At 37.7% G+C, this 16,733-nt stretch overlaps 1 protein-coding gene across 1 annotated transcript in view; it reads left to right on the forward strand.

Moving 5' to 3' along the window:
• Window positions 1-16,733, forward strand: part of lama2 (laminin, alpha 2) — a 208,555-nt gene that overhangs the window by 54,665 nt on the left and 137,157 nt on the right. The window contains exons 2-3 of the mRNA XM_066699351.1: window positions 3,270-3,440; window positions 10,919-11,031. Of these exons, the coding sequence (XP_066555448.1) occupies window positions 3,270-3,440; window positions 10,919-11,031 (284 nt within the window). The remainder of the gene's footprint in view (window positions 1-3,269; window positions 3,441-10,918; window positions 11,032-16,733) is intronic.

Genomic DNA, 16,733 nt, shown 5'->3' on the forward strand with positions numbered 1-16,733 from the left:
CTCAAACACATGAACGAGATAGGCAGCTTGTGCGAGCCACGCATCATCGTTAACCATTGGTAAGAGGTGAGTTGCATTGGGAGAGGAAGGCTGCGATTTCTGTTCTCAGTTCATATAAACGTGAGAGGACTTTGCCCCTGGAAAGCCAGCGCACCTCCACATGATACAGCACCTGTACTGCTCCTGAAAGTCTTCTTCCCACACATGCCTCACATAAACCAGTAAAATGGCATGGTTCACAACATCAGTGGATTCATCCAATTGATAGTATTGGTTTGCGTTGATGCGAGCGGTGGTCTGTTGTTTTATGTCATCGGACATTTCTTGAATCCTCCTGCATATGATATCATTGGATAGTGGAATCGTCTTCAATTTATCCGCAGCAGATTGATCCAGCACCTCTCTGGCCATGTCAATGGCGGTAGGTAAGATAAGGTCTTCTGCAATAGTGTGGGCTTTCTTGCATTTTGCAATACGGTGAGCTACATGGTAAGATGCACGGAGCCTGCTCTTGCTTTGAACATGAAGATGTTAGGCATTTTTGTGATGCCCTTAGCTCCTGGAGTTTTCGTTGAAAATCCTCAACTGGTTTCTCTGGATAGGCCAAGTGTTTTGTGTCTAAATGGCGCTTTAGCTTTGATGGCTTCATGTTTTGTTAGCCAGTGTTTCGCTACACAAAACACACAGAGGTTTCTGTCCATCTCATCTGTCTTCAATGTGCGAAAACCCATATTTAATATATTTATACGTATTTACGTTTCGAGGCCATGTTGACCGAGGAGCGCTACCTTAACTCGGTGAACTGCTGTGACAACATTAGCCTAGTTACTGTGTGTCACTGCTAAGTTTGTGTTGTGTTCTTTACTGTGATCATCCTGAAGATGGCACTGAAGTTTTGATTGACATGTTGACATTTGTGTTCTAGAATGTGTTCACAGGTCAGGGGTGCGAGCCTACGCACCTTTCAAAATAGAAGTGCACCATCGGAAGTTCGGTAAACTTGTGAAAATAAAAATCAAAGTTGGACTTTTTGACGGAGCCGAAGCCCACTTTCGAGTTGGGACCCACCAGTTGAGAAACACGGCTCTAGGCAGATAGGATCTGGGCGGCCTGGGGCGCCAATTATTATTATAATTAATATTTTTTAGCAATTAACCTGTTAATGACCCTAACTGTAAACAGAAAGAAGTTGAAATGTGTTTATTCCATGTTTTTTACAGTACCATCTTTTAACAAGGATGTTATGTTATTGTTGCACACCATGTGTTCTCCTCGGATATACAACTTAAAAAAAAAAATATCTGGAGACAAAATCAACAGTACAACATAGGAACATAAAATATGTTTTATAGAATAGAAATGTATGCTTCATACTATATATAATCTTACTATTTTATCTCAAAGAAAAAAACATGAAGTTTCTATAAAACAGAACTATTTATAATGGAAATTGAGCTCCTCCCATTTAAAGATATGTGGAATGCAGATGCATGTATATTTCAAGAACATATTTTTTGTAAACATTTTTGTAGTGTTTTTGAAATAAGATAAATGTTATAAGACCATTGTGTTTTTATAGTTACAGTGTTTAATTATAAAAAGAAGTGTGTTTCTTCATAGTGATGTACATCCTCTCTGCTCTTGCTATGACAGAAAATCTTGACACCCATATCAGACAGAAATTGCTGTCCCTTATAATGTCTAATATGTTAGGGAGATTTTCAGGGCACAATCTTCAATATTAAAAACTGACATGCTGTCAGTGAATTTCCCTTGTGACTATTAGCTTTTAGAACTGAGTGATTTTCTGTCACTCGCATCTTCATCAGATTTGAGATCCAGTACTGCAAGCAGTAGTAAAAGTGGACAGATCCTTTCCTAACCTGCAGTTTGTTTTTTAATAGCTCCTTTATGTTGGCTCTTTTTGAATGAAGCTTGAATTGTATAGTCCCTGCCATACATTGGAACATCAAAACACAAAACCAAATCAAAACAAAACACAAACCAAAATGAAAGAATAATAAAGCACAGACAAAACTATATTTGACCTTCTCTTATGGCAATATATTTAATCTCTGTATCAGAGCATTTTTACATAATTTAATGGTAATTGCCCTCTGATATATCATATCAGACTTAAAATCCTTTCTTTACAATGAAACTTTTGCAGTTTGGGCTTCAAGCTCTTCTATAAAACTTTATTTTCTTAGCATGATGTTTTTCAGATGTTCTTCATGGTTCATTTGCCTTCAACATCTGGACTGTTGCTTTATAGCCTGTGAAGAACAGCTGGAAATCATTTTAAAGCAGTACTGTAATTCTTTGATTCTGCCTCACTATTCCCACACACAACTATAACTTGGGACTTTATCAGACATCTATCAGAGTTGTCAGTGTTTTTCTGTTTTGTTTTATGAATTAGCAACAAGGACACTCATTGTTAGTTTATAACATGCTTCATAAAATAGAATTTAGACATTTCTGTTTTATGCTATTATAAGGGGCTTGTAAATAATGTATTTCATACAATTTGAAAAACACAATTATCATGTTTATGAGACGTCTTGCTTTCAAAAACAAAGGTAAAGGTCATATACACCATCTGGTAAACCCATTGAGTTCTTTATATACATGTCATTTGTTTTCATAAAATTCAAATCTTAACCTTGCAACATCAATGAAAATGTGTATTTGCACTTGAATGGTATTGTGTAGGTTGTAAAATAAGCAATTGTTTTCAAAATATTATATCATGTTTTTTTTCACCAATATAAATCACTATTTACTTTACCTCAGGCTTGTTTCCATAGTGATTACTAATACAAGATGTATTAGCCTGGTCTATTTATTTTCCCTTCACCGCTCTATGAAATTAACAATTTAAAATGTACCATATAATTTAAATTAATCTCTCAATGAAAAATACTGAAAAGGACCCTTGGAATCTCTCAGTATATAAAGTAGGCTGCTGCACATTACCAAGCCAACCCTGCACTGCTGCTGATCCAAGGTCTTCAGTAGACACCTATTTAAATGAAAGCACTGTTGTGAAAACAGACAGTTCAGCTTCATATATTTACTCTTCTATAACGTGATGGGTCAGATGCAATTTGATCAGCTGATGAGATTCAACCTTTTGATCAACCTAGATTAGAATTAAATGTGTTGATATAGGTCTGCAAAAATATATAAATAGATATAACATTTTTCCTAGATACAGATAAACTGGTATTAATGCTGTCTATTGTTCTTTTCATTTTGCATCTTAGGCCTATTCCCTGCAGTGCTGAATCTAGCATCAATGGCTAACATCACCACCAATGCCACCTGTGGTCAAAGAGGTCCTGAAATGTACTGCAAGTTGGTTGAACATGTACCTGGGCAGCCAGTGAGAAATCCACAATGTCGTACGTGTAACTTAGCCAGTAATGAGCCATATGGTATGTATCCTTTTATTTCCTATAAAATGTATCACTGTGCAAATTTCCATTTTTGAAAGGAGACAGATAAACAGATACAGACAGACAGACACAAATGTGGCCATGACAGAAAGAGACACACAGAATATGTAATGATCACAGTAAATGGCTTAAATCAACACTTGGTAGTGATATTTTTTAAAAAAGGGATTGAAACCAGTCGTATCACTGAACTACATGGAAAATGTCTGTAGAAACCCACAGTTTATTATCATAATGAGAAGCTAAATGGCTATGAAAAGCCAAAAGGCCTTGTTTTATAGCAGTGAGATTTATGGGTGATCCATAACCTTATAACCTACTTCCTATAATTCCATTAATACATGGTATGGATCGGAAATGACAAGCTATGGCTTTTGGGATGTAACTAGATAGATAAATATAATCTGAAATAAGTTCATCTTAAAAGCTTACTGTTTTGGATAGAAATGTATGGCTAACAATGAACTGATATAGGTTTGAAAGGCAAAACATAATGTATTCCCCATTTTCTAAAGTCAAACTGATTCCAAAAAGATGTATTGTAAACTGTCATATAACTTTCAGAAAGTGTTTACTGATAGTCCAATTTGCATTTGTGTCTTGAAGACTTCTAATTAAGTACTGTCAATGAAGGGATCTCAGTGAGAAAACAAAAATCTACTGGTTTCAGTAATGTCATGACCTCTGAGGCCTGAAGCTTAATTCCTTTTCTTCAAGGCAAATAGGTGCCAGAGAACTGTTAATGTAGGATCTCATATTTACAGCAATACAAGAATATGTAATATAGAGCATTTGTAATGCTTTTCTCAATATAACAGGTTTGTGTAATTCTGACAAACCAGGATTCCTCACATGGTGATATGCAAATCCACTAGAAATGAAGATGAGTAGCCACATGAAGCACATTTATTATTATTATTATGCAATATTTTACATGAGAACAAAGAAACGTAGCTCTAGGCACACAATGAGGTGAAGCCCAAGGTCTCAATAGCTCTAGTGCATGTGAGAAACTTCAATATATTTTATATTAATATTAAAAGCACAAATTAAAAAGACCAGAATTAGTAAGAAGCTGTACATTTTTGACCCTAGAATTGTAAGTTATATTATAAGATATCCAAACTTTCCAAACTTATCTGGCTTTTTCTTTAACTTGATCAGTCACATACCAATGAGAAATTTCAAATCAAATTTACAATATATATGGGTTTGGATAACCTGGGGTCAAAAAGATTACAGATACTCTGATTGAGGTCAGACACCTTATCCAGTGATATCAGTATGCATTTAAACAGTTTATATTTTTGAAATCTCAGAAGATCCCTGAGAAACTGAAATATCAGAGAGTTTAATTACTTTTACTAATGGAGATGCTACTCTGAATTAACCAAGAGCTGAGGCCATTTTTTGTTCCTAATGTTGGAATTACCTATTATTAATTTGACTTACCATCACAACGTTTGTAGCAGCAAGGGGCAAATTAATAAAATTGACATGCATCTTCTGCAGAATCATACTTACAGCCCTGACAGCCTGGCTCACATATCAGATGAAGGACTCAAAAAGCTTCCACTGATAATACTACACATTTTAATCTAATTCAAACAAATTGCTTGCTCTCCGATAGTTCTGATGGGCAAATGATTGTAATGGAGATATTTAACACAATGTAAACCGCTTATTGATTAAAAAATGAAATAATCAGTACATAGGTTGCCAACTAAGGTTACCATAAGTACTGTATAAGTAAATAATCCTATGTAAATATCATATCTAGCACATACACATGGGAATGTAGAATCTTAATTTTTAATCAGCTTGCAAAGTATCACATATTAGTCAAAGTCACTCTCTAATTCCTCAGAGCCATAGCAGTAATCTGTCTCACACAAAACCATATACATCTGTGTCTGTAAAGTTGCTTCCTATGAAGTCATTATGTCCTTAATTAATCTTTGGGTACATGCATACATCAACTGATACTGCTAGTGGATATACCAACTCTGAGCTGTTAGGGTTGTGTGAGAACATTAATGACAATTATGATTCCATCTTGATGAACCATACACATGTTCTTGGCATGCCTTGCCAGATGAGTATCTGCCTCCTTGTGGTTGGACACTGAGTTGGAGGCCTTTTCCAATTGGAAATTGTCATCCTCTATTTAGTAAAGCTATGCTATGCCTTTTATTAACAGTTTGCCCTTGGATCTGCACAAATGTAGAAGGTGATCTTGAATTCAGCTTAGATGAGAATTTTCTTTTGGACAAAACCAAAGATGATTCATTTAATACCTGTACCTTCTAATCCAAGCGAACCCTACTTAATATCTGTGATTACTTTTCTATGAGTCATACTGATACTAAGTAAAACATGATAATTCCCAGATGGATTCTATAATCTATTCTATATTTTATTTTGAAAAGCTAACCTAGCATCCATTTCCTCAGGTATCCTATTATCATTCTTTTATACTGTTTTCTCATTGAGATATCCTTCAAAACCAGATGCATTCCTAAGACATAAAAATGTTGACAGTTTTCAGTTTCTAGGTACTATTAATGCATATTTTCTTAAGATCGAACATAAAATATACAAAGACAGAAATTTGATCATTTCCTTCAATCGGGTATTGTATTATTGTTTTTTTTGTTTTTGTTTTTTCTGTTCGACTTTTGCTTTTTAAAAGCCAAACATATTAAGTAGATATGAAAAATGTGGATCCTTTGGAAATAATTGTACATCTGAGCTGTCAGATAGAAGTCATCAGGGGATAACTGTTACAAATGTGTTGGCATTTTGGCAAAGATAATTTGAAGAAGGAAATTTTATCTCACTAGCTGTTTCAATCAATTCCCATTAACATAGTGAAAGTATGAAGTTCATAATCTTTAAGAAATGGCAAAATGATGTCCTTGATAAGGTGCATATGTAAATTAAGGTGACAAACATGTCTTCTAATTGGTGGGGACAGATTCATGATAAAAAACAAATAAAAAAATAAAAAAACACATTATAGATTTTTTTTAATATGAAGGAAAGTGATACATACTGTCACTGCCCAAAATATCCAAGTGACCATCCAGGCTATAAAGTATTAATAAAATCCAAACTAATTAATTTACTTGAATTTATTTTGTAAGTAAAATCAAAGATGTCCTAGTGTTCATGGACTGTATACAGGACAGATCACAGATAAATGGGTACAAAACATCTTAAAAACTCCCTCCCCTTTTTAAAAGACCATCTCTCATCTCATTATGATACAGTCCCCACATTCTGAAATCAAGACCGACAATTAAACAGACAGATAAACAAAAGCATACCTGCAACAGACAGACAAACAAATGCTAACCTGCTGGTATGCACAGTGCGTCTGAGTCTAGAAGAAATAGAAACTCTACTTCAAACACGTACAACAGTTAGATATATGCTTGTTATCAGTCTCTAACATCGGTTTGGGAGAGATGTTCATACTGCTGACCAACTGTGATGCTAGGGAGCTTATCAATTAGAATGAATGACTATTACATTATGCAAAGACTATGTCTAATACAATCCATCATTAGTCAATATTGAATTTGGATGATTTCAAACCGCTAATGGTAGAAAGGTGAATATCTCTTGACAGTAAGCAAAAAGAAAAATACAGATCACATTCAACCTATGGGTGGAACCTGGTTATGAAATAGTTAGCAATTAAGTAAGTTTTGATATTTCTCAAATTCATAAGTAATAGATATTGAATATGCAGATATTTGTCAGGGATTATGCAATTCAGTGCATTTATTCAAGGCAAGATAGTATCCCACTGATCAAGTGAGAAAGCTAGCTTGAAGATGCATTGCTTATTAAAGTTCCTTGAAGTCGTTTGTGGAATATTGGGAGAATTCTCAATATTAGCGGAAGTCTGAGCTGCTGGCTGGATCTGGTTTGGTAGAGTTTCTAGCAGCACGAGTTGTAGGCTTGTGTCACATCTTGATCAGTGTTTCCCACATGAAGGTACATTCAAAAGCATTTTAATCACCAGCAGAGCAAAGTTTTGAAGCTGTGCACCAGTTGTTAAGCACTGTTTCTCCAGATCTTGATAAGTTGGTTCCAGTCAGTGAACAGTGGCTGTGGGTTCCTCATTGGTGGATCCTCTGTTGGAGACAGACCATCGTCTAGCTATCGGCTGATCACACACTACCTTTGTGGTCTCTTATCACACCCCTCCTTGTGGGTTTTAATACTCTGATTAATATACTCCAGACCTCAAATTTAAGTTATTGATTTTGTTTGAAGTTGCTGAAGGCAGGCACTGGCCCAGCAGGGGTTGAGTCTGGGAGATTCCCTGACATATGGCAGGCTTATCCTATTTACTTAAGTTGTTAGTCTGAAGATAACAACCTGAGAAAGGGCGTCTGCTAAGAAATAAATTATAATAACAGGTGGTGTCCTTATTGATTTTATTACATGCCTAATTGTTTAAAGAGTTAAAAGAGAGAGAGATAAAGAGCAAAGACTACTTCAAGAAAAAGAGAAAGTTCCACTTCACCTTATCAATTCTAGTAATACTATCAAAGGATTGCCATACTGGCACGGCTGGTCGCTACACATACATCATGAACTCTTTTACAATCACCCATTACTAACTATCGGCTAAGAGGATAATAATATTAAGTTGTTTACGTAATTCCGAAAAACCCATTATGTATTTTCTGTACTCCTTTACAGGTAAGTCTTTCTGAAAGAATGGTGACCCTAACAAGATATGTTTAATATAATGGCTTCTCACTCTCTCTAACACACACACGCACACACACGCACACACATGTTGTGGTGCTGTGGGGGAATGTTCTGTGTCGTATGCAGTTTTTATGGGTTTTCAGCATTTCTTACGACAATAAGGTTAGTTAGGAAAAGGGTTGTGTAGTTGCTAGGTAACAGGGGGCAGTTAGAATAGGTTAAGGTTTGCTAGCATGAGGGCAATGTTAACAATGTTAAATGTGTTTGGGGATTACAATAAACAGTTTAGAATGTACTTCACTCCCTCCCATCTTTCTGTATGCAAAAATGACCATAGTGCTGGACTCAGTAAGTAGTTGGGATCTAGGGAAACAGATACATAGATGCAGGGGTGCAAATAAATGTGAATTTTATTATGTTTAGAACAAAAATCAAACAAATTCCTGATTCTAAATTCTAAACTCTTTCAAGGTCCCACTCTACACAAACACTAATAAATAGACTAGCAAGCAAATAGTCCAAATCACAAATTACCAGTGTTATCATTTGTCTCTCACTCCGTCTCTCCAAGTCTTCAGTCCAAATTCCTCAATCAGGGGAGTGCTGTGAGTCAGGTGCTTCCCACTGCTGATTCATCCCCCAAGGATTTTATGTCCCACCCAGCACTGTACCTCAATATATAAATATATGATTTATATTCAATAAGGTATTTTTCAAATCTTGCTTTGTTTGATACTACTCTTTACATGAAAATATTGCATTGATATAAAATTGATATCAAATTCACACAAATATATACCGCTGTGCGAAATAAACACCAGGTTTTTTGAAATAGGAAAACTACAGTTGATTGTCCGCAATGGAACTCTTGTACACAATGCATGGAGCATTCATCTGAGGTTTTATAAATAAATAGAATCCAAGTGTAATAGAATATATTTTCAATAGAATTGCTTTTCTGTCAAGGCTCTCCATTTGGGACACCAGGATATTTTAGGCCCCCTTATGAGAAACAGATGTTGGATTTTTCCTGTTTAATTGGAATCTATGTTTTGGAGATTGCTGTTTATACTCGACTACAAAAAACTGTTTAACCAGCAGCTTGACAATGTTTTAAATGAACAGTGAAAGTGAATAAGTATCACTTTCCTTCATTTAACTGTTACAATCATTGTATAACATACTTAACATGCATTAGTATTCCTGCTAACAGATGCTTAACTGGGCTATAACCAAATGTTGTTCATTGGGATAAAACATTTAAATTAAGTCAAACAGCTCAGTTATACTCCTGTGTCTTGTGATTCTGAACTACTACTTAATCAAGATGGTCAAGTTTCAGTAATAAAATACATGTTTTCCATTTATATTCATGAAGTTTGGGGGGTCATCAGTGAGATAATATTGACACCACTGATGACAACCCACAGTACAAATTAGCACACATGAGCTGACAATCAACAATGGCCGTAGGTGAAGGTTATAAAGGATCCTGTTAAGGTTATTAAATAGTTATGATTAGATGTGATTATATTATCAGAGTTGTTAACCACTTTGTGAAATTAAATGCAATATCCTCTTGCATAAAAATTGCTCTGAAATTCATGCAGAACAGTTATGACTTTGTGTTTTTGGATGTATTTCAGTCCATTCAGTCTTTCCTTTGGCATAGTAATATGTGTGCGACATGAAAGGAAAGACTAGATTCGTGATCGGCCCTGAATGTTGTGACACAGGGTCCAGGTTTCACTATGCTTCCACAAAGCTCTTTTCACCCTGTATCTTCCCGCAGCTGCCTGGAGGGAAGTCAGCTGTTGACAGAGGAGCCATTCAGCTGTGGCCATTTGCATGACATCAGTTAACTGTTCCATTGCCATCAGTTCTGTGATGTGTTCCCAGTAGCTGTTGGGAGTTTCAGGGAACAGAATTTGTATTTGCCCCACTTCAGTCAAATTGGCTGATAGCAATTAAGAAGTCATAGTTATTAAAAGAGTATTATATAGAGGCATTTCTGACAATTGGAACACAAAGCTAAGGCATGTAGTTGGCTTACTGATGAGTGGTCAGTACAACACACCAGTTTTGACAGGTGAAGCTCAATTAGCAGCTAGACCTCTTTATTTACAGTGAGCCCTGTGAATGGAGATTATCAACTGAGTCTGGATGACTGAAGAGGGGCAGCAAAACAAATTCCATTATCTCTAGTTCGCCTCCACATACTTTTTCCAAAGAGCTACTTTGATGCCTGTAGGCACTGGCTACTTGAGAAGAGGATGAAGGAAGATATAATGGAATTGTGACCAGTTCACTGGTGCCATGCCAAAGGTTATGTCTGAATGGCTCTGTTCCCACCTGCTGATTTCCCTCCAGGCAGCTGTGCAATTTGCTGAGGACCATGTCATTGAATGGTAGTAAGACACGGTGTGAAAAGAACATCACATAACCCTAGTAAAATCAGAACTCCACCTTGCGGTGAACTCTCTGAGACTCCTGGCACAGAGATCAGGCTGCAGCTATCCACTTGGACAATACTGGACAATACATTAATAATAGTTATATTGAAGCTAATGTGTAGATATTCTCCTTTCCTAGATGAGAGTTGCTCAAGGAAATCACAAATGTGTTGTTCTTGTCTGAATTGCATTTACTTTGCATGCTCATTATTCATGTGCTTTTCTTTTATACAAGGTCTGATAACCCTTTCTATTTATTCTATGAATATATAGAGCAGCATCCTATCACATATGCCATTGATGGTACAAACAGATGGTGGCAAAGTCCGAGCATCCAGAATGGCATGGATTATCATTATGTCACAATTACTCTGGACCTTGGACAGGTAGGAATTAAACTTCTGCTTGTCTTTGTATCTGAATGAGTGTACTGTTTGGATCTGGGGTACATATGTGATTGCTTTGTCAACATTTAAATATTGGGAAAACATTTTTCTCTCTCTCTGTCTGTGGCTGAATTTCTTATTGTGATATCTAACGTACAGTGCTGTGCAAATGTTTTAGGCAGTTGTGAAACAATGCTGTAAAGTAAGAATGCTTTCAAAAATGGACATGTTCATAGATTATATTTATCAATGAACTAAGTGCAAAGTGAGTGGAAAGAAGAAGAATCTACATCAAATCCATATTTGGGGAGACCACCCTTTGCCTTCAAAACAACATCAATTCTTCTAAGTACACTTGCACACAGTTTTGAAGGAACTCGGCAGGTAGGTTAGCCCAAACATCTTGGAGAACTAACCACAGTTCTTCTGTGGATTTAGGCAGCCTCAGTTGCTTCTCTCTCTTCATGTAATCCCAGACAGACTCGATGTGGGGGCCATACCATCACTTCCAGGACTTCTTTATGCTGAAGATAGGTCTTAATGACTTTCACTGTGTGTTTGGGGTCGTTGTCATGTTGCAGAATAAATTTGGGGCCAATCAGATGCCCCCCTGATGGTATTGCATGATGGATAAGTACAGTGAAGGAAAAAAGTATTTGATCCCCTGCTGATTTTGTACGTTTGCCCACTGACATAGAAATGATCAGTCTATAATTTTAATGGTAGGTGTATTTTAACAGTGAGAGACAGAATAACAACAAAAAAATCCAGAAAAACGCATTTCAAAAAAGTTATAAATTGATTTGCATGTTAATGAGGGAAATAAGTATTTGACCCTTCAACTTAGTACTTGGATTTCAAAACCCTTGTTGGCAATCACAGAGGTCAGACGTTTCTTGTAGTTGGCCACCAGGTTTGCACACATCTCAGGAGGGATTTTGTCCCACTCCTCTTTGCAGATCCTCTTCAAGTCATTAAGGTTTCGAGGCTGACGTTTGGCAACCTTGAACCTTCAGCTCCCTCTACAGATTTTCTATGGGATTAAGGTCTGGAGACTGACTAGGCCACTCCAGGACCTTAATGTGCTTCTTCTTGAGCCACTCCTTTGTTGCCTTGGCTGTATGTTTTGGGTCATTGTCATGCTGGAATACCCATCCATGACCCATTTTCAATGCCCTGGCTGAGGGAAGGAGGTTCTCACCCAAGATTTGACGGTACATGGCCCCGTCCATCGTCCCTTTGATGCGGTGCAGTTGTCCTGTCCCCTTAGCAGAAAAACACCCCCAAAGCATAATGTTTCCACCTCCATGTTTGACGGTGGGGATGGTGTTCTTGGGGTCATAGGCAGCATCAGTTTCTTCCATTTGCGAATAATCGCACCAACTGTTGTCACCTTCTCACCAAGCTGCTTGGCGATGGTCTTGTAGCCCATTCCAGCCTTGTGTAGGTCTACAATCTTGTCCCTGACATCCTTGGACAGCTCTTTGGTCTTGGCCATGGTGGAGAGTTTGGAATCTGATTGATTGATTGCTTCTGTGGACAGGTGTCTTTTATACAGGTAACGAGCTGAGATTAGGAGCACTCCCTTTAAGAGAGTGGTCCTAATCTCAGCTCGTTACCTGTATAAAAGACACCTGGGAGCCAGAAATCTTGCTGATTGATAGGGGATCAAATACTTATTTCCCTCATTAACATGCAAATCAATTTATAACTTTTTTGAAATGCATTTTTCTGGATTTTTTTTGTTGTTATTCTGTCTCTCACTGTTAAAATACACCTACCATTAAAATTATAGACTGATCATTTCTTTGTAAGTGGGCAAACGTACAAAATCAGCATGGGATCAAATATTTTTTTTCCCTCACTGTATCTGCCTGTACTTCTCAGCATTGAGGTGACCATTCATTGTGCCCAAATCCCCAACTCTATTGGCAGAAATGCAGCCCCAAACTTGCAAGGAACCTCCACCATGCTTCACTGTTGCCTGCCGACACTCATTCATGTACCGCTCTCCAGCCCTTCGGCGAACAAACTGCCTTCTGCTACAGCCAAATATTTCAAATTTTGACTCATCAGTCCAGAGAACCTGCTGCCATTTTTTTCTGCACCCCAGTTCCTGTGTTTTCATGCATAGTTGTGTCACTGGGCCTTGTTGCCACGTCGGAGGTATGGCTTTTTGTACGCAAGTCTTTCATGAATGCCACTTCTGACCAGACTTCTCCAGACAGTAGATGGGAGTACCAGGGTCCCACTGTTTTCTGCCAATTCTGAGCTGCTGTTGCGAAGGGAAGTAAGCATGATGTGTCTTTCATCTGCTGCAGTAAGTTTCCTTGGCCGACCACTGCGTTGACGGTCCCCAACGTTGCCTGTTTCTTTTTGCTGTAAACCCCTGTCTGCTACCTTGTGTCTTGTTGCTGTGCTCAGTCTTGCCATGGTGTATGACTTTTGACAGTAAACTGTCTTCAGCAACCTCAATTGGTTAGCTGAGTTTGGCTTTTCCTCCCCCAGTTTTATTCCTCCTACACAGCTGTTTGTTTCAGTCAATGATTGTGTTTCAGCCTACATATTGAATTGATGATCATTAGCACATGTTTGGTATAATTGTTTAATCATGTACCTGACTATATGCCTATAAAATCCCTGATTTTGTGCAAGTGTACCTAGAAGAACTGATGCTGTTTTGAAGGCAAAGGGTGGTCATACCAAATATGGATTTGATATAGATTTGTCTTCTGTTCACTCACTTTGCATTTAGTTAATTGATAAATATAATCTATTAACATGTCTATTTTTGAAAACATTCTTACTTTACAGCAACAACAACATGTAATACACCTAATAATAATAAAATCAACAAAATCAGGAAACCACACTTTCCTGATGCAGCCCAAAGAGCTTACTGATAAAATCAAGAAAACCAGAGCAGTGTCGTATTATATGGTTATGTTTTATTTGGTTAGTCTGAACAATCTTCACAGTTCATAGTAATAAGAATCTATTATCTCGTTAACATTGTAGCTAAATAACACTTGCTTAAACCGCAAGTGTGCCTTGTTCACTTAGTCATGCAACAATGTAATGTGCCTAGTATGAGTTTCATGGTGGCCTCAAGGCAAGGAATAATATCCAAACAGCTGCACAAAGCATGGCTGGTTAAATTACTTCAATTTCATGATTAATAGCTTTCCTTAGCATTCACTGTGACTTCGGTTTACCTTTGCTAGATCTCTGTCTTGGCGATAAGAAGTGAAAAGACAAGAACAGTTGTCATTCTGAGGGCAGTATTCAATAAACATGTTTACCTCACTTTTTTCTACAACGATAGAATGCCAGATTATGGTATGACAAATAAAATGAAACAAAATGTAGTATTAAAGAATCCTTTAATGAGTCAATTTTTTTGGCAAACCAAGTCAATGTTTTTCTGAAGGAAATGTATCTGAAATGTTGACTTTATACATCTGTTGTAGCAGAGAGACATTTGTAATTACATTAAACCCAGGGTTTCTGAACATCTTGGACATTCCTATGGATTTAGTGTTATTTCAATGAAAAAAACAACAGCAAATGGGTTGTGTTATCTATAAGCTCTCATATTATTTGTTTAAAAAATAAATACATATTTGTACTTATATACTATGGGGACAATTCTACTGCACAGTTGCTATATGAAGTATTGACCCCTCTTGTACTTTTTCATATTGTGTTTTTACAACCTGAAATGTTAATGCATTTACATTGATTTACACAGCCTACTCAGCACTTTGATGAGGCAAGATTTATTATCTGAATCTGAAATTAGAGAAATATTCAACCCCCAGTGTAAATACTTGGCAGAGCCACCTTTGGTAGCATTTATGGCTATGAGTATTTTGGGTAAGTCTCTACTAGGTTTGTGCATGGGTACAAAATGGACTTTTTTACATAGGCTTTTTTCAGAAATGCCACTCTTCTACACTCACCTAAAGGATTATTAGGAACACCATACTAATACTGTGTTTGACCCCCTTTCGCCTTCAGAACTGCCTTAATTCTACGTGGCATTGATTCAACAAGGTGCTGAAAGCATTCTTTAGAAATGTTGGCCCATATTGATAGGATAGCATCTTGCAGTTGATGGAGATTTGTGGGATGCACATCCAGGGCACGAAGCTCCCGTTCCACCACATCCCAAAGATGCTCTATTGGGTTGAGATCTGGTGACTTTGGGGGCCAGTTTAGTACAGTGAACTCATTGTCATGTTCAAGAAACCAATTTGAAATGATTCGACCTTTGTGACATGGTGCATTATCCTGCTGGAAGTAGCCATCAGAGGATGGGTACATGGTGGTCATAAAGGGATGGACATGGTCAGAAACAATGCTCAGGTAGGCCGTGGCATTTAAACGATGCCCAATTGGCACTAAGGGGCCTAAAGTGTGCCAAGAAAACATCCCCCACACCATTACACCACCACCACCAGCCTGCACAGTGGTAACAAGGCATGATGGATCCATGTTCTCATTCTGTTTACTCTACCATCTGAATGTCTCAACAGAAATCGAGACTCATCAGACCAGGCAACATTTTTCCAGTCTTCAACTGTCCAATTTTGGTGAGCTTGTGCAAATTGTAGCCTCTTTTTCCTATTTGTAGTGGAGATGAGTGGTACCCGGTGGGGTCTTCTGCTGTTGTAGCCCATCCGCCTCAAGGTTGTACGTGTTGTGGCTTCACAAATGCTTTGCTGCATACCTTGGTTGTAACGAGTGGTTATTTCAGTCAAAGTTTCTCTTCTATCAGCTTGAATCAGTCGGCCCATTCTCCTCTGACCTCTAACATCAACAAGGCATTTTCGCCCACAGGACTGCCGCATACTGGATGTTTTTCCCTTTTCACACCATTCTTTGTAAACCCTAGAAATGGTTGTGCGTGAAAATCCCAGTAACTGAGCAGATTGTGAAATACTCAGACCGGCCCGTCTGGCACCAACAACCATGCCACGCTCAAAATTGCTTAAATCACCTTTCTTTCCCATTCAGACATTCAGTTTGGAGTTCAGGAGATTGTCTTGACCAGGACCACACCCCTAAATGCATTGAAGCAACTGCCATGTGATTGGTTGGTTAGATAATTGCATTAATGAGAAATTGAACAGGTGTTCCTAATAATCCTTTAGGTGAGTGTATACAGGCCAGTATAGATATTGATGACACATGGACATTTTCTCCAATCTCAACCATAAGTCACTGAAGATCTTTCAGAGTTGTCATAGGCCTCTTCTCCAACCAATACACCTCTTACCCGACTGCTCAGTTTGGGTGGACCGCCTGCTCTATGTAGATTCTGGGTGGTACCTTATACCAGGAGTAGTCAATAGGCAGACCGTGGGGCAAATCCGGACCACCAGACGCTTTTGAATGGACCGCAATAATTATTTTAATTAACTTATTATCATGATTGTTTTTTTTTTTTTTTTTTTTTTTTAAGGTATTGTTATGGAGGTTTGTTGCACTCAGTGCTTGTTAGTGTGTGGAAGCTAGTAGCAACCCTTCCTGGTTATTAGTCGATAGGATGTTACGTATTAATATAGAATGTCCTATATAGAGCTTGTGTTCCCATTAGTTAATCAGTTAGTTGATTGCTCGCAGATTCCTGGTTTTGGGCATCTCTATACACATTCTGGACTGGGCAACAGCGTCACTTTGTACCAGTAAGAAGAAAA

Source organism: Amia ocellicauda, chromosome 1 (assembly GCF_036373705.1).
Source record: "Amia ocellicauda isolate fAmiCal2 chromosome 1, fAmiCal2.hap1, whole genome shotgun sequence".
NCBI lineage: Eukaryota > Metazoa > Chordata > Actinopteri > Amiiformes > Amiidae > Amia > Amia ocellicauda.